This window comes from Podarcis muralis, chromosome 13 (genome assembly GCF_964188315.1).
Source record: "Podarcis muralis chromosome 13, rPodMur119.hap1.1, whole genome shotgun sequence".
Lineage (NCBI taxonomy): Eukaryota > Metazoa > Chordata > Lepidosauria > Squamata > Lacertidae > Podarcis > Podarcis muralis.
In genome coordinates this window covers 52596629-52616299 of record NC_135667.1, presented here as the reverse complement: position 1 = coordinate 52616299, position 19671 = coordinate 52596629, and the positions used below count along the sequence as shown (strand labels likewise).

Genomic DNA, 19671 nt, shown 5'->3' with positions numbered 1-19671 from the left:
TAATCTGGCCCAGAGCCACAGCTTCTTGTGGTGATGGAAACCATTCCAGAGCAGTTTCGGAGCACCTTTCTTTCTGAGAAGTTCTCCTGCAGTCCAGAAATATAGGGATGCCTCCATTTCAAGGGAGGAAAGATGTTCTTAGTATCCTTGGAGATCTTGGCACATGCAAGTCTTTGGGGAAGTGAGAGGAGGAGAACTTCTTTTAATTCTTCCCCACAAAAGCAGAGAAGTGACGCCTTTAGGGGAAGTTTCTGCAGAGAAGGAATCCCATTAGAGGAGAGCAGAAAGCAAAAGGACATACCATGCCTGTATCTGAGACTGTCAAATGCTGGAGAGTCTAGCACAGCCAGGGGACTTACTGGAGATGTCAGGTCCACCTCTGAGATGCAAGGGGAAAGTGTTAAGGAGTGCACCAGCAGAGATGTAATCCCACGAGTGATTTTTAAAACTTGTTTTTAAACCACCCTTACCTACATCTCAAGAGTCTGAAATGCTTGGGGAGCGTACCTTATTGATCTGCTTTTTAGGAAAAAATAATAAATTGATTTCCCCCTCTCTGCGGCCTGAATAAATTTTCCAAGCTCATCCCTTTCATACAGTTTCTCCAGGCTCCATAAATTTCAGAAAATTCTTAAAAATTTCACCAATTTGGGGTTTACTTTTTAAAAATGTTAATGTTGCACCTCTTTTAAAAAATAATTTTAAAAATCCACTCTCCTTAAAGCAAACACAATCCCTGCTAGTAGATACTCATGATAGTCTTAGGTGTGAATTATTTTTTAGATTGCCTTCCACCAGAACACTTCTCCACAGTAACAGAGGGAAGGTTAAAGTACAAAGACCACCTTCCTTCCTTCCTTCCTTCCTTCCTTCCTTCCTTCCTTCCTTCCTTCCTTCATATCAGATAGGGAGTCTATCACAGTTCCCTGGCTGTGCTAGAACACTTCAGTTTCCTTGCATCTGTATCAGATGGGGGAAGTTGGGGGGGTGACTGTAGAGAGAAATATGGAAGCCATCTGAGATTCAAGAATCCATTCCGGCAGAATGAATCAATTCCTCTCTCCAGCAGAGCTCACAAGACTCTGGTTCTAAATAATTGGGATGGTTTTCTGTTCACAACTCATGAGCAGATACCAGGTTTGCACATCATACTAAGCCAAACCATGGTATAACATAAACATGTGAGTGAGTGCACAAGCTTCAGGAGAGGACAGTTACTGCATTGGTCCTCCCAGTTGTTTTGCTGCAGGAGACTAGACTTGGCCTAGCTTGGCATGTCACCCAAGCCTTGCCTGTTGGTTTAATTTTCTTGAAATTAACCACAAGCTGTAACTCAGGTTTGTCCTATGGTTTAGGGCTCATGGTTCATCCAGGAGAGCTAAAACAAGAGACTGAGTTTAGTTCACACACCAGGCTAACCCTTGGTTTAGCTCAGCATAGCAGCGAAATAACCAGGCAAGATTGAAGTGGATGCAATCTCTTCTTCAGGAACCCTTGTGTTTTGGCTAAGCCATTTTTTACGCTTAGTGTGACATGTGTCCGTACTATTGCTTAACAAACGTTGGGGCCTGACTTCGCTATTTTGAATTGTGACAAAATGCAAAGGGGCCTTGACTGAACATTAGGCACAGACACTTAAAGTTGTGTATGAAGGTGGATTTCTTTTGCTCAGTATTTCTGTTTCTCAATTACGTTTAATTTACCGGGAACTCTCAGATCCTCCTTAGGCTGCAGTTCCAATGGCTGGTATGGTCAGCTCTCATATCATATGGCATGGCTGGGAATTTATGATTGATTTCCAATTCCTGTGGCAGAAATTCAAGAAAGAAAGAAAAGTTTAGATCTCCCTTCTGTGGTTTGACATTAAAGGGAAAATGCAAACAATGTTGTGTGTTCTAAATTCTTACATCATACTTGTTCATTTGGAGTAACCTGATACTGTCTCTTTTGTGTCATGGGTGGATGACTCCACGCAAGTATCTGGAAAATCTCTGCCATTCAGGGCAGGCAATTTGTAATTTGGGTCAGGTGTGTGCTGTATTTATGAATGTACTACTTTGCTCGGTTGGATCTAATCCTATGGAATATCAAGCACTTTTAAATGGTCTAGCAAATGCTTTTTGCATTTCTCTTAAATAACATGTACATGTAATTGTGCTTGTATTTGACTTTAGCGTTTATTACAGTTCTGACACTTTGATGCTATATTTCCCCTCGGGTGACACAGAAGTGACACAAGATACCGAAATCCTGAAATGCAGCCTTTAGAATCATAAGCCACCTCCCAGGGGTGCTTTCAAAATCTTAACTTTTCCTTGTGTGCAAACAAACACAAAACACAATGTTATCAGCTACAGCCCATTCATATCTATCAAGAGCTATTTTTTAAGTCAATCTACATTTGCCAAGGCTTAATTCATCTTGGAATATGTCTGTTTCAAGAATGAAGCAGGATTCTCTGTGTTTTCAGTGAGAACCCACCAACCCAGATCTTAAGTCCCTAACTCAGAATGTAGTCCAACTGGTTTCAGAAACTGTAACAATAATTATGCTGCAGTTTATTCTCTAGAATAAGGACTGCGTGATCCAAACTGTCAGAGACTAAAGGTGCATTTACACCAGGGGCACAGGGTGGAATCCAAGGCAAGTGAGTTGAACAGTGCTGCCTCAGACAAGTTAGTCGTGACATTAATTAGGTCCCATTGATTTGAAGGTGAACTTATTGCAACTAGCTTAGTCTGGATTCAACCGATAAACAAGTTTTATAGTCATCCTCTCTCCCTAGGGGACTGAAGTTCTCTTTAAGGGGACATGGGATCTTTGGCAGAGTGTTGTTTTTTAAAAAAACAAAAAACAAAAGACTACAATTCCCTTGGGAAGAAACACCAATGTGATGTTTATAGTATAGATAGGCCCTAAGGGGAGAATTGCATTGTTATTGCGGTTCACCTTTAATCAACTGGCCTGATTAAAACTGGCCGAAAGACCGTGAACACCACCTCATGGAAGTGGCTAAACACACCTGTGTACAGCTGATTCCTATAATTCCTAGCAGCAACCATGCTGCCAAAGATACCATCTGAACTAGATCTAAACAGTTGCAGGATGAAGATGTCAGTATTCCTCCCCTCTCCATTACACTTGTGCCACCAGCATTTGTGGTAGATTTAGTATGAGTTCTCAACCTCAGGTACTCTAGTGCCACACCAGTTTTTCTCTCATCCTCTCTCTCCCTCAACAACCCCCCTCCGCTTTTCTACCTTCTTCTTGTCTACTCAGCCCATAATAATAATAAATAATAATAAAATTTTATTGATATCCCACCCTCCCTAGCTGAAACTGGGCTCAGAGTGGCTAACAACAGTAAAAATAACACAGTTTACATAAAAACATAATCATTTAATTGAAATACATTCCAAAAATCAATTAATTCTAAAATCAATTCAGAGTCAAATTAATGGCAACCATTGGAATAGAGTTCTATGAGGATTACAAAAGGAGGGGGTCAGACTGTGCCTTGGCCAAAGGCCTGGTGGAACAGCTCTGTCTTACAGGCCCTGCGGAAAGATATCAAGTCTTGCAGGGCCCTAGTCTCTTGTGAGAGAGTGTTCCACCAGATCGGGGCCACAGCCAAAAAAGCCCTGGCTCTGGTTGAGGCCAGCCTAACCTCCCTGTGGCCCGGGATCTCCAAGATGTTTTTATTTGAAGACCATAAGGTCCTCTGTGGGACATACCAGGAGAGGCGGTTCCGTAGGTACGAGGGTCCTAGGCCATATAGGGCTTTAAAGGTTAAAATCAGCACCTTAAGCCTGATCCTGTACTCCACCAGGAGCCAGTGCAGCTGGTATAGCACTGGGTGAAGTAATGTAAACACTGTTCATGGACAGACTATAAGGAATCCAAATTTGGCTTTTCCATCTGAAACAAGGAGCTTTGGAACAGCAGCCTGCCTATCAAGCTGTAAGAACCGAGGTCATGGACCCAGGCTAAATTCCTTGGAAGTTCTGGTTCTCACATGGGCGGCAGAAGGAGGTAGAACCCACCCACATTGTGGTGGAAAGCTTTCCCAGCCACCTTCCTACCAGTCTAGTTCTGTACTTGTAAGAAGTTCATGAAAGTCACACACACACATTCCTGCAGCCTAAACTGGTACCGTACTCTGCCATCACATTCTCCTCCATGTTTAAACCAGGCTTCAGCCAGTGTCAGACCTAGCCTTTCTCTCAGAAGATGAAGAGAGTGTAATTGTACTCTTGTGTTATGTCCCAGCTGGGCTTGTCCAACAGAACTTCCTGGTAGATGTGACACTGACCTTCTGACAGCTCCTCAACTATCAGCCAAGTTCCTATACTGAATTGGGCCATGTTCATTTCAGGAGAAACTTTGAACTAGGCAAATTTAGCTGCTTCTCTGGCATTTATTTTTGTCAGCATGAGGAAATCCAGAGAACCTTGAGAGCCAAACCACACATGTATGGAGATAAAAAGATGTGTGGCTCTTAGTTCTCCTTCTGACACATTTGTTGCCTTCAATATATGATGCAGAACTCAGTCTTGGTCTGATCTATCTACCTTAGATGACCTCTGGAGTACAGGATCTTAGAACCAGTTTACATTATACGTTTTTGTACTCAGGAATTAATAGCCTTTGGATTTAAATGGTAAGATTCACACATGACAACATTCATAAATGGTGAATGTGTTTCATGTGCATTAGTCTCACAGGTAACTTTAGGTGAAGTTTCATTTTGATCACAGGGAAGCCCAGCTATTTAAATGTGCAGTTCATGTTTTCGAATATTTATTTCACCATTTGAGCCCAATTCTTTTGAGAGTTGTTTGTACATCTTGCCATGTACATTCTGTTCTTTTTCCTTAATGCTGACTGATTTTGTCCAGATTGTCATTTAATTTTGGTACTTTTATCCATACAAAATAACTAATCCTATTATATTAATAATTATTTTACATATATAAAAACACCAAAATTAAACTACAGCCTCCACAAAATCAGTCAACATATTTTTTTCCTTTTTTTAAAAAAAAAAAGAATAGAAGCACATCACTACCAAAACACGTGAACATAAAAGCCTAAATTTATACTTCCTTGACTTCAGTTAGCTATTCCAGTTTGTCTGTTTAACTTAAGACAACCATGTCTACACCAATACTTTCCCATTTGGCTCGCTCAGTTCATGCAGGAACGCCCAACTATAAATTTTGCACCTTAGTTTTAAAAGCACCATTTGGGTTTTATTATTGGCAAGATCCGCAAGGCCCAATTCAAACATAGAAGCAGAACCAAGAACCACAGATCACTCATGCATCTTTATTTGTCCCAGTTTGTATATAATTTATAAACTGGGTCTGAGTGCACGCAGTTGTAGATCTTTTCATGTGAAAGCAGTGGCGTAGCGTGGGTTGTCAGCACCCGGGGCAAGGCAAGTAATTTGCGCCCCCTAACCCATGGATTTTAGTAGGGGCAGAGAGCTGCGAGTGCGAGCGCCCCCCCCCCAGATGTTGCGCCCGGTGCGGCCGGCCCCCCCTGCACCCCCACGCTACACCACTGTGTGAAAGGTAGAATTGCTAGACAGTGTGTATGTGTTTTGCTATTACCGCATTTGACCAGATGATCTGCTTTTGACAAAAATTGCAGGTGGCTGAGAAATGAAATCCCTGGACAGTATGTGATTTTTAGGGCATGCCTATAATGCCCTAAAGCACATATTTTCACACCTAGAGGGAGGGAATCAAAGTAAATTAGCTATTGCTTCATTTGACATAGCTGACCTATGCCAGAAGAAGTTGCAATTTCAAAGTGGAAAGAGTGGGGTTGTGGGGTACTACAGGAAAAGAGTCACCACTTTATTGAAACCCTTAGCTTCCCTCAGAATTCCTCAGATGCTTCATTTACTGAGAAAGCCCTCCCAAATTCACTTTGAATTTTGTTTGATGGCAGCTCTAGGAAAAAGGCCACACAGTTAAGAACACTGGGCCAGAAACTCCACTGGTATAAATCACCTTCATCCCTTTGAAGCCCTCACAATTCATATCACTTGGCCTGAGAACACAGTTGTTGGGAAAAGGAGAGCCCCTTCATCTGTTCATATGCCTCTAAAACCAGGAAGGACCTTCAGAATTTTCCGGAAAACCACAGACTATGGTTAACAGCTTGTTTGGAAGAGGAAAAAACAAAAACTATGGAAAACATGTTGAGTTTGAATGTGTTGCTCGGTGGGGACAACTGTTTGTTCTGTTCCAGAGCTGGGACTTGGGGGGATCAAGATGAGAACCAGAATTGAACTGAATTTTCAAACTCCCCGTTAAACCCTTGTTTAAAATTAATGTGCCAGTACTCCTGATTCCCTAATCTCATATCATGACATATCAGCCTGCTTAAGAAACAGGTTGGAACATAACCTAGAAGAGGAGACTGGTCCTACAAATAACGAAATCAGTCTCTGCGAAAGGCAAATCTATGTGTCTTTCATGCGCTAGAAAAGTGAGTGAGCCAGTATAATATTATGTCATCCACACCAAGATTTTGAAGTGTCTGGTGGTTTGGGGTGCCTCTCAGGGTGAGTGTCCAACTTAAGACGCCTTCAGGGGGCCTTGGTTTGTGCCATTAAGGAAACTGAGCCTTTTGGAGATGTCTTAGCTGTCAGCTCAAAACCTGAGTCACCTGAAACAATTTGAAAATCTTGGTAGCTTCCTTTCAGTAGTCCAGTCAGAATCCCACCTGCCAGCAAGGCCCTGTCAAATGCATGCTCTCAACAAATACTGCCTTTCAAACAGTAGCAAATTGAAATAATCACAATGGGCAAATTGAAATAATCACAATGGGCTCCTGTGGCTATTGCCCCAAGTCCTGTGCTCTGTTCAGGCCTCATCCACAAAGGCCTGATCTTCAATATGTTCCAGCATTTTGCCATGTAGTTCTAATCCTAGGGGAGGAGATGGATATGTCCTGTTTTCCACCTGGATTACCAGACTGTTACCACAGCAGAGAGAACAACTGCTTTCTAAACATGTGGACAATCTCTGGTGGCTTTGAGTATCTCCGGAACTCTTCCCTTACTCAGCAAGGATAACATGGCCAGAACAACCCTCAAGAATAGCTAGATCATGAGACTGGCCACTTTTAGTCGTATACCTGACTGGACTTAAATGGCTAACAACAAAAAGGTGGACTTCTTCACATCTCCCTTTTGAAAGATAACGTACTCACTGAATCTCAGGACACCTTGTTGCTTGTCATCCGGTGGACAGCTCTGAATATCTGTAACAATATGTGTGTCTGTTGTGTTACATTGTAATTGTTTTTCTTTCTTTTAAAATAAATGTTTATTTATAAAATAAAATAAAATCCCTCACTCAATGGGGAAAAAAAGAGAGATCTATGTCAAGAATTCACCGACTCTTGCTTTTTATTCCTCGCTCTTCATTCTGTAACATGGTAATTAATATCAAGAATTATGATGCCATGCTGCTGCCAGGAAGGGGATAAATAACAAGAGCGGATGAAAATGTTATGCAAAGAATTCTTAAGGATGGGTGAGCCTCAAAACTATTCCTCACTCTGTGGGCAACCCTGGTGATTTGAGGGAGTTGCCCTTCCAGGGTTAGGGCTCCCCATATTCCACTTTTCTAACTTGCGTGTCATGTCAATTGCTAGTTATGGAAACCACATTCAAAGCACTACCAAACCCTTTGTCACGTAAATACAAAACTGATAACAACGCAAACAACGTAATAGGCTGTGTGTAACTATATAAATTCTTTTTAAATGTGATTCAACATATCATATCAAAATATATGGTTCTATAGACCAACTTATCATATAAACAAAACATGTAAGTCCGGCAGATAGATCAGGAAATACAATCTATTCATTTCTTATATTGGCAATATCCACGGTGTGGAATTCTTATATCAATCTTGTAGTGTTCCATGTGAAGACGCTTTTAAGAATTCTAGAGTTCCTTGTATTCAGGTATCAGACGAAAAACTTGGAAGACTGGCACATGCAGAAAATAAGACAAGGATTCCAGGATAATTCATTGCTTTGCCCAGCCGGGCTTCGTCAGCCATGCATACGCTGGATTATATAAATGAACATAATATGATGTAATTTTATACAAAACCAAGTACAGTGGTACCTCAGGTTAAGTACTTAATTCATTCTGGAGGTCCGTTCTTAACCTGAAACTGTTCTTAACCTGAAGCACCACTTTAGCTAGTGGGGCCTCCTGCTGCCGCCGCGCCGCTGAAGCACTATTTCTGTTCTCATCCTGGAGCAAAGTTCTTAACCCGAGGTACTGTTTCTGGGTTAGCGGCGTCTGTAACCTGAAGCATCTGTAACCTGAAGCGTATGTAACCCGAGGTACCACTGAACATAACACGCATACTAAACAATAAATTTACATACCATATTCTTGTATATCAGAGACATGGAACGTGGAATCCACTCTTCCAAGTTTTTCGTCTGATACCTGCATACAAGGAACGCTAGAATTCTTAAAAGCGTCTTCACGTGGAACACTACAAGATTCATATAAGAATTCCACACTGTGGACATTGCCAAAATAAGAACTGAATAGATTGTATTTCCTGATCTATCTGCTGGACTTATATGTTTCGTTTATATGATAAGTTGGTCTATAGAACCATATATTTTGATATGATATGTTGAATCACATTTAAAAATAATTTATATAGTTACATACAGCCTGTTACATTGTTTGTGCTGTTATCAGTTATGGAAACCAGACAAGTTGAATTGCTGGGGAAACAGCCAGCGGAACATGGCTCCATATCTGCTAAATGCACGTGCAGCTAGGCCTTTCCAGGGGATGGAAGGCTGCTCCTCTCAGGTCTTGAAACCAGTAGCTTGCCTTGGCTTGTAAAGTTTAGCCTTGATGAAGGGTGAGTGGGAAAGACATACTTCAAAATCAACTGAGGTACGATTTTGCTGCTTTTCTGTGCACACCTGTGAGTGCATCCCATGGATTTCTATGGAGATTTGTTGGTTTCCTAGAGATGGATAGGTTCAAATTTTATTTCTGCTATGTATTCGCTGGATGGCCTTAAGCAAGCTACTCAAACACCACTTACCCCCACACCTACAATATGATAAGGATCATTGAGATAACTTATGAGTTCTGTTTTCTACTTCAAATTGTTCCTCCCCAATGCTTCTTTAAAGCAAGAACACAGGATTTTATCTCTCTCCTCTTTTGCATGCAACCCTTAATGGCTAAATAAATATGGCCTAGCTGTATATATTACAATAAATGCTTGAGTCTGGTCCAGTCTAGTCGCAGGATACTTTAACATTCCTTTTATCCAAGAAGGCAGCAGAAAGTACACTAGCCCCCAGTTTTTCTAATTCAAGTCTTTGGATTATTTACTTTGTTGTTTTTTTTAGTTTTTAAAGGCACATGAGTGGATCACTGCTTGCTCACTTTGTACCACACAGTGGGGCAGAACATAACACAAGGGGTAGGTCTGATTTTGTCCTGGAACATTCGGCTGCCTTCCTTCCCCCTCACCTTATTATGGGACTTCTTCAGCACATTGGACCCCATGTTGCATGGCCATGTTTTATCCAACCCATTGTGCCACTAGAACAAACACAGAAACTTAATATGTGATATATTTCTCTGTAGCAACCAATAAGTAACAGATTTTTTCGCCCTCCCTACTGTACCAAAACAAACAAACAACCGGTTTCGGTAATATATATTTTTTAACCAGCTCTAAAAGAAATTGGACATTTGGACAATATCTTCTTCCTCTTTGGTGCCCCAAATACAGAAATACACATATCCCAGTGTATATCTTCTCTAAACATGTTGTGGGTATTTTTTGAAACCTCAAGGCAATAAGTGCTTTCATCATTGCACCAACAGATAATTAAAAAGAAGAAGACTTGAAGACAATAATCTGTTCTAACAGAGTAGTAATATGGTGAGAATTGCATAGTTTGAAGGTAACATTTAATTAACAAGAAGCCCCTCTATTTTTAAGCTGTAGGAGTAATGACTTTAAGAACATGAGAAAACAATTCATACTTAGAAGAGCTTCATGTTTCTTAGCCCAATTTTATACAGATCCATTAGAAGTTTGCTAAAAAAAAGGGGGGGAGGAAACACATTTTTGGGCAACCTTGTTATCTGGTATATGATGTAACTTTGTACTTGAAGCAAGAAAATATGAAACTGGGGCAATATTGAAGAAACCCCAGGCTCCAATCTCATCGTAGCAACAGGAGTGCCACGAGGTAGGTTTTTAACGCAACCTAAAAGTTACAAATTTTTGGTAGTTTCCAGTATAGCATTTGCCTACCCCCACCCTTCTGTGCCATATAGCACTCGTGGGGTGACTCCCCCCAAAGAAGTCCTTAAGAGCAGATGGTTCTAAATTACCTTCTGTTGAGAGGGCAAAGTTTAATGTGGCCGTAGTCACTTGCCCAGCCCATGTACGGTTATCATTTTCTAAGAATTTGGGCATTGGGGAATCCAGTCTGGTGTGGAGTTGCCAGAACTATCGCCCAATTTTCAGCTGTAACACACACAGCTTCGCTAAAGTATGATTGGCTGAGCCATTTTCAGAACTCAGTAGAAACCGGAATGAGAATGATCATAGTCATAAAAAGTTAGTAGTTAATGTTACTGTAAAACCCCAGTATTCACAGGCATGAAGCTGCCAGTGTTATTTCCTGATGCTTCACGGCGCCTTCTTGTATAGAATTCTTTGTACCTGAGGCTTGTGCAAAACCAAAAACTCTACAAAATCCAAACAAAGTGCTTTCCCCAGGCAGACATGTTCTTAGAAGTCAATGAGATTTTGATATGGAGTATTTTGCCTGAGATAAGGTTCCTTGTTAGAGTGTTAAAAGTATTCAGCATATCATATGCTTAGAATGCAACACAGTTCAGAAGCAGCCTGATTATATTACGATTTTATCTATTATTTAACTTTCTGGCATTTCAAAGGGTGCATGAGTCTTCTTGGAAGACCTGAAATAGTCCTCTTGGTGTAGTTTTGTGTCACTGATTCAGTTACACATTTGCATCCTTGAAGGTTCTCGGGATATCCTGACCATGGAAAACGTGAAGCCAGTTTTCAGGAACCTGAGGCTGTGGAAAGTCACAGCCAATCCTTCTTGGATAGATAAAGCTGTCTGACCTGAACGGTGGTAGCTTCCTATGTTCAGGCTCCGAAAAGCAAAGTAATGAAGTGGCTGGGGAAAGGGAATTGATCTTTGAGGGAAAGTGTGTGTTTCCAAAAAAGAAGAAAAGAGGACACTTTCAAATGCCTTATGGTGGGATGCACTTCCAGTCTTATTCCCCCAAATCTAACAAAAGTGGCATGTTCCATCAGATGCTGCAACCCCATTCACAAGTCTTTAAGATTAGCTAGGAATGGTGCCTGGGTACATCATCACCCTCCTTCTGACACAGAGGCATAGGTGTGTGGCCTTCTTCCTGCAGCAGTTGACTTGGGATGGAGCAGACAGAGACCACCTACTGAATTCAATGCTCCAGTCCTTGCCTTTCACAACAGCAGGAAAAGAAAAGATGAACCGGGTAACCCCCCCCCCCCTATGTACATTGCTCCTCTTACTTGTGCCATAGTTCCATACACAACTCAGTCGCTCTGTTCCCCGTTCATAAGGGGAGCAGGCCGAGAAAGCCATGCTCAAAACGGGCCAGTACCCATTCAGCCTCCCTTCCTACAGCTTGAAAGAAACAAACAAGACTATACAATTAGCAGAATCGAGTGGCAAAGCTTTCCCTGGACTGTGCCATTGCGCTTGAATATATACCCGCAAACACTCTACCTAGCAGGGGACAGAGGATAGTCCGTAAAGGAGGCATTTCAGAACAGATCTTCTCCAACATAATATATGGAGAGAGCTTGTTCCTTTTATCCACAGGCACCATCACCCAATGGGCTATATGAAAACTTTGCCATTTGATCCTATTGGTGGTATAATATAGCCTATAATAAGAGGAGGAAGCCTTGTCCTCAACTACGCTGGACTTTTCTGTTGGAAGGGAAGAGGAGGATTTTCACTCCACATAATCCTTGGATTTAATGTGAAACACTTTAAATGGTATGGCTTAAAAGCAAGTGGATGTAGACAATGAAGATATATATCTATATACACATGGGTGATTGTCAAGAGCGGGACACGGGTGGCGCTGTGGGTTAAACCACAGAGCCTAGGACTTGCCGATCAGAAGGTCAGCGGTTCGAATCCCCGCGATGGGGTGAGCTCCCGTTGCTCGGTGCCCCTGCTCCTGCCAACCTAGCAGTTCAAAAGCACGTCAAAGTGCAAGTAGATAAATAGGTACCACTCCGGCGGGAAGGTAAACGGCGTTTCCATGCGCTGCTCTGGTTCGCCAGAAGTGGCTTAGTCCTGCTGGCCACATGCTCCCTCGGCCAATAAAGTGAGATGAGCACCGCAACCCCAGAGTCGGCCATGACTGGACCTAATGGTCAGGGGTCCCTTTACCCTTTACTAATTGTCAAGAGCAGCCACCTTCCTGCTGAATCTACCCTTTGGAATCAATGTCTGCTTTCTTCATGCAGGGATTTGAGGAGTCTTGGAGTCACACTTGCTGGGCACCAGAAGAAGATAATGAACAGCCTTCAAGAAATGAAGGTCCAGCTGGTAAATGGGATGGTGCCATTGTAACTTTCTAAAATTATTTTTTTTTTTAGTATGACACTTCTTCAAGTGATCGACCTTGCACTTTGTAAACATAGACCTGACATTTATTTTGACAACAACAACAAAATGAAAGCCAGTGCTTCCTTTAATGCAACAGGAAGACACAGGCCTCAGCCACATAATTTATAATCAGTGTTAGAACCTAACTTTCTTTATGAAGTTAATACAACGTGTGTAAAAAGTGGAAATGGGTACTGTATATGTTATATACAAAGTGAACCATTTTCTTCTGCTTTGACAACAACAAAAACCTTTCCAGCACACCTTGTCTGTACATGGAGAATATATCTGAGTACGTATACATTGCACCTTTAAAAAACTGCAAAAGGCAGCCCATGTTAATACTTCCAAGGACTTACTTGAATTGAAACATTTTACAGCCATTTGCGGGCTCCTGAAAGCTGCAGTTCACCGAAGTTTGCTTCAAGTCTTAAGCATCGGCGGAAGAATATTGAAGAGCAATATTAGACTATTTCTTGGCAGAGATTTCTGGTTTTGTACATTTTAAAGGATGATACTGTTGCACAGCAATTAAGCCGTAAAATCGTTGTACAAACATTTTCAATGTTCAATGCAATACAGGGTGTGTTTTTCTTCCTCCTTTCCTTAACGGATTTCCTTTTTGTAGCTGGGAATTTGACCCACAATCACTACAATGTATATAGGTAATATTGTCCAGTTTGCTGCACACCCCAGATATGGGACTTCATCTTTTTCATGCTATCTATTTGCTTTTGTTTTTACTGCTGTTTGGTTATGATGCAGGTAAGATTTCACCATAGCACAGAAATTGGAATTCGGTCGAGCTTTCGGCTTCCTGAAGAATCTGCTTGCATATGCTGGGTTGGGGGAGCAGGTTTCTGGCACTTGTGTTGTAGATATATCCTTGGAAGCTGGAAGCATGTAGACAATTCATTGCGAAATCTCAGAAGCTGGGAGGTGTAGCTACACACAATTTCAGGAAGGGAGGTGGGGTTCAGGTCTCTTCCTAGCTTCTTGCGGCTTCCTGAATCAGAATCCACTGTGCGCATTCTGCTGGTGCACAGCATTTATAGAGGCTGCTGAATATACTGGGCACAGAATATTTTAAGCACAGGGCACATACAGCTCCAGTAATACCGGAAAAATTCTGTCCACTGTGGTAAGGAGTATTTAAATGATTATATTGTTGTTATATTGCTTTTTTAAAATTGATTTTAAGTGAATACAGGTCTGGCCAAGACCCTTTCCTCCAGTAGTACAATCTGGAAAAATTGCTTTGCCTAGATCTGGGAACTCATGTGGCTCTGGAAAATGCAATGACTTTGTAATGGCCTTCATCAGCTGCCAAGAGTTGGCCGGTCTTCCTTCTGGATTCCTTGTTGCCTCTTGCAACTGACTGTTCCCACCCTGAGCGCTTGGGATGGGCGTCACAGTGCAGCGGTGAAGAAAAAAAGCATTATTGTTGGTAAAGGTCAGCAAACTGCTTCCAGAGTAAATAATACGTATTGGGTGTATTTCACCTCCCTACACCTAAATCTAGTATAGACGCAAGACGAATGCCTCGCAAGATGAAAAACTTGCAAGATGAAAGGGTTTTTGGTTTTTTGAGCTGCTTCGCAAGACGATTTTCCCTATGGGCTTGCTTCGCAAGACGGAAACGTCTTGCAAATTTGTTTCCTTTTTCTTAACACCGTTAATACAGTTGCGACTTGACTTCGAGGAGCAACTCATAGCATGCGGTGTGGTAGCCTTTTTTTGAGGTTTTTGAAGACTTTGGTGATTTTTGAAGCTTTTCCAAAACTTTTCCGACACCGTGCTTCACAAGACGAAAAAAATCGCAAGACGACAAAACTCGCGGAACGAATTAATTTCATCTTGCGAGGCACCACTGTATCTTCTAACCTGCTGCTGATTATTTAGGATAAGGAAAATAGTTTTGTTTTTCTCCTGCGAGCTAAGGCAACTGATACAGCAACATACAAAAATGGGGTTGTACATGGAAGAATTCTTTGCACCTTTGGGAATATATATTCTGCCAAAAAGCCAGCCCTGTTTTAGGATACAAAAGGCTGAGAGGCCAAAGCTGTCATGAAGATTGTCTCATCCAGGCCCTTTTCCTACCAGAATCGCCTCTGCAATGAAACTGGAGAAGGGATTTGGCTGGCCTTTGTTCTTTAAGGTCTTTGGCCTGTATTCAGAAATGGTAGTGGCAAACCCCAGGCTGGCAATAGTAGCAATATTAGTGTCGCCATTTGTATTTATTGATTTGCTTGTTTATTTATTAAGCTTGGGTCCCCTCTGGCTCAAGAAAAGCACTCGGGGAAGCTTGCATGAAATTATAAAATGCAATCAAATGCCCTTTCATACAGTGGAAATGGTATTCACCAACCTGGTGCCCCCCTGAGGGTTTTGGACTGTGCTAGCTGTAAGTTGGTGAAAGCTGGACTGAAATTCTTTTTTTTTTTAAGGCACAAAGAAAGAGAGAGGTGGTCTCCAAGTAGCATTATGAAATGGCAACAGTGACTGCACAAGTTCTGCCTTGCAGTTGAGGGGTTGCCATTACTGACTGCTCCGTTAAATGATTAAAAGCACTAAAAAAAATAAACGACCTGCAAGTTAAAAGAGGGAGGTGGAGGAAGGTACAGAGACCACAGGAGTAGCTTGTCCAGCTTCCTGTGCAGCAGGAAAATACATTCTAAGTGGCATCATCCACACTATATTTTTAAAGCACTATCATACCACTTTCAACAGTCATGGCTCCCCCCAGAGACTCCTGGGAAGTGTAGTTTGTTAAAGTTGCTGAGAGTTGGCAGGAGAGCACCTATTCCCCTCAGAAAGCTACAATTCCGAGTGTTAAACCACTCTGGAAATTGCATCTCTGCCAGGGGAATACAGTATACATATTTATGAGATCAGGGCACTTGTGAGCAAAACTGACACCAAAAACTGTGTGCGTTCGACATGGAATAGAGAGGTTTAAATAAAGCCAGAAATATCAAGAGGTAGAAATTATCTTGCCTAGAACAGGCCCTGAAAAATCCGGCAACTTCAAAATGGCTGTCATATCTTGAGAAGGGGAGCATTCTCTCTAGGTTTGATTTTGCCCCCTGAAACACATTCTTATCCGCCCTGAGAACTTGGGGTTGGTTGGACTATAATTGAATAAATAAAACCATAAAGAATGCATTACAGAATCCAAAGGAGAGGCCTTCCATTTTGTATGTTTGGGGTAGGCTATGGTGGAGAAAGTTCTGTGATTCCTAAAGTGACATTCGTGGCAGGCTAGGCATCCAGGCGAATTGTGCATGACTTACTGGCACTCTGTTTATTGCTATAAGCCAATGCCATTAACTGTAGGAACAGGCAGGCTTTGTAGTATCGTGATGTATGGGATCATCTGGAGCAATCATGTGCAGTGGCATAGCGTGGGGGTGCAGGGGGGGGCCGGCCGCACCGGGCGCAACATCTGGGGTTAGGGCAAATCCACGGGTTAGGGGGCGCAAATCCACGGGTTAGGGGGCGCAAATCCACGGGTTAGGGGGCGCAAATTACTTGCCTTGCCCCGGGTGCTGACAACCTACGCTACGCCACTGATCATATGTCATGGTTTCCTTCCATGGATATTCCAATCACAGGAATTGCTCCAAAACACATCCAGTGGCCAAACGTGGTAGTGCAGAAAGGAGGTTCCCAGGGGAATACTGTCATGGGAAAGAACCATACTTAGAGTCACAGAATCGCAGAGTTGGAAGGGACCATGAGGGTCATTTAGTCCAACCCCCGCAATGCGGGAATCTTTTGCCCAATGTGAGGCTCAAACTCACAGCCCTGAGATTAAGAGTCCCATGCTCGGTTCTTCCTTTTTGAACTCTTACTTTGACAGAGAGTAATAGGATGGAGCTATAGGGGCCAGCAAACTTTTTCAGCAGGGGGGCCGGTCCACTGTCACTCAGACCTTGTGGGGGGGGCTAGACTACATTTTTTTTTGGGGGGGGGTATGAACAAATTCCTATGTCCCACAAATAACCCAGAGATGCATTTTAAATAAAAGCACACATTCTACTCATGTAAAAACACGCTGATTCCCTGACCGTCTGCCGGCCAGATTTAGAAGGCGATTGGCCGGATCTGGCCCCTGGGACTTAGTTTGTGTACCTATGATATAACAAATCCCATATCACTTCAATAACACCCTTAATTCCCCCATTTTTATGCAATCCTAATCAATATAACTAGGAGTCCCACAGAAATCAGTGTGGCTAGCCTCAAAGTGTGATCCAAATGTGTGTAACTCAGATGTTAATTTTTATTTTTTTAAGAATTGACAGGTCCTCTCAAATCTGCTGTTTTATTAATTATTTCAGAATAATTACGCATTATTTATCAAATATTCAGGGTAATCAGATCAATATCCCAGACCTTTCTTGAAGGTGGAGCAGTAGGAAATACCATGTATTTAGGTCCCTTTGGGTAGTAATGATGTCAACATGATCCACTCATACCCAGTCTATAATCTGGATTGGGTATGACTGAATCTTGATGACATCATTACTACCCATAAAACCTAAATTCATGGTGTTTCCTATAGTTCCACCTGCAGCGTTTTATACAATTTATCAGGAAGCTTGGCTGTGGGAGATGTCACTGCAGCGGTTGAAGTTGATGCTGATCGGTTTCTAGTTGATTTAAAAGTTTGCCCTGCCTATTTCAGAGCTTGTTACATGTCTAAAATGGAGTAGGGGAGTTAACAGTAATTTGGGATTTTTTGGAAAGTATGTCTAGATGCAGGGGTGTCTTTAGCAGATGCTGAGCAGGGGTGCAAATATCCGCCCAGTGCCCCCAATTACCACAGATAGTGGGGTGGGGGCAAAGCTGTGTGCTGCCAGCCATCAGGGGGGACGCAACTCTCCCCTATGCCGCTGTGGCAGAGCAATCCCCGCAGAGTCTTGGGAGACAAGCTGCATGCCCGCCAGCCATATAGTTGGTGGGGCACAGCTGGGGGGGGGGGCGTGCAGGGAAAGGGGAGGCCGCCAGCAAAGCCGCGCAGCTCCCCCACTTGCTGGGGCGCCCCTGAGAGGCCTGCGCCCTGGCGCGACGCACCACTAAGCCCTATGGGAAAGACGGCTCTGTCTGGATGGCACACACTATTACATTTCTGTTTTCTTTTTGAGCTTGGGATAGAAGACTCCCATCCAAAACATTCCCTTTCAGGAATAGTTAGTGGCTGCTCAGGATGGTTATAGATGGTCGTGGCCAGAAACAGGGAGACCTTGACAGCAAATCAGATGCCTGCAAGAATGGGGAGGGGCCTTCCCTTCTTTCTTCCGTCTGCCATTGCTTGGCAAGGTGCCAAGCTCATCTATAAACATGAGAAAATGGTCAGGGGAAGGAAGGCAAGGCTACCTATGTGGTCGGCTTTCATGGCCGACAACCCAGCAAGCAGGGGAAGCCTGACAAATTCTGGCCATGCGGTTTCGTGTCTTTCATGTTTAATTCTGTTAGCTGGTGAGCCAGAAAGAGAATTTAGAAACGATGGAACACAGAGACAGAACCATTTTAGCACAAAGCAGATTTTTTCAAGTAATAAAAAACATTATTGGAGCTGTCACGAGACCTGTTTGGAGATTATTTGTACCTTCTTGCTTGCGGTGGTTTGTAAAATAATTCACAGAAAAGAAGTTGCCACTGTTTCTTCTAGATCCTTTTCTTTCTTTCTTTCTTGGTCCACAAAGCTCTTCCACTTAGAGATGATTTCACTAATACATTGGCGCTTTCCTCTCTGGTCTCTACCAGTATCCTGTTAACTGTTGGAAAGCAATAGGTCTCAGTGAAAAATACGTTTCTGCCCCCTCACAAATTCTTTCTTGCTTGCTTCCACACACAAAAATGTTATACTTTGCTCAATTGCACATTGTTATGATTTTATCCCACTGAAATGTGAGAATTATTTTCCCTCTACAAAGGAATGCTTCCTACACGTTTTTAACAGCTTTCTGTGGCTAACAAGTAGGAAAGGAATAACATCGAAACACTTTGCATCTGTCACTAGAGTGACATGGCCAAATGCTGTTTTCTTCAAACAGTTAAAGTATTTTTATTTTTAAAAAACTACTTTTAAGTAGACACTTCATATCAACAGACAATCAGCATATTCCACCCAAAGTTAAGTACTTTGAGTCTTATTGAAGATAATGGGAGAGATATAAAAAGAATTTTTGTATCAAAGGCATTTTGGTCAAAGGCCTGGAAACGATGCCTTATGAGGAACGGCTAAGGGAGCTGGGTATGTTTAGCCTGGAGAAGATGAGGTTAAGGGGTGATATGATAGCCATGTTCAAATATATAAAAGGATGTCATATAGAGGAGGGAGAAAGGTTGTTTTCTGCTGCTCCAGAGAAGAGGACACGGAGCAATAGATCCAAACTACAAGAAAGAAGATTCCACCTAAACATTAGGAAGAACTTCCTGACAGTAAGAGCTGTTCGACAGTGGAATTTGCTGCCAAGGAGTGTGGTGGAGTCTCCTTCTTTGGAGGTCTTTAAGCAGAGGCTTGACAACCATATGTCAGGAGTGCTCTGATGGTGTTTCCTGCTTGGCAGGGGGTTGGACTCGATGGCCCTTGTGGTCTATTCCAACTCTATGATTCTATGATTCTATAACAAGCTTAACTGTGGCTGCATCACACCCAGTAATTTATGAGAGGATGCATGTTCAAATTATCAGAGATCCATCACAGTGCATGTCTTGTGAATAAGGAACACCTGCATCAGAAATTATGGCACACATCACATGTCGGAACTTTTCTTGGACTCATAATGCAAGCGGGGGTGGGGTGTTAAATAATTTGCTGCAATCCTATACTCACTTATCTAGGAATTATCTAGGAGTTAGATTTCTGAGTAATTTGGACTGGCTGCAGTTTTTGAGTGTGTGTGTGCATGCATTTTT

At 42.4% G+C, this 19671-nt stretch overlaps 1 protein-coding gene across 10 annotated transcripts in view; it reads left to right on the top strand.

Annotated features, from left to right (window-relative positions):
* The window catches only part of EPHA5 (EPH receptor A5), a 243872-nt gene extending 230534 nt beyond the window's left edge, over positions 1-13338 (top strand). For 8 of the 10 annotated variants that reach the window (XM_077917600.1, XM_077917599.1, XM_077917598.1 and 5 more), the window contains one exon: positions 12600-13338. In XM_077917600.1, the coding sequence (XP_077773726.1) occupies positions 12600-12705 (106 nt within the window). In that variant the 3' untranslated portion in view covers positions 12706-13338. Of the gene's footprint in view, positions 1-5958; positions 7409-12599 lie in introns of those variants that run through there. The other 2 variants (XM_077917596.1, XM_077917595.1) reach the window with 1 other exon arrangement.
* The last annotated feature ends 6333 nt before the right edge of the window (positions 13339-19671 follow it).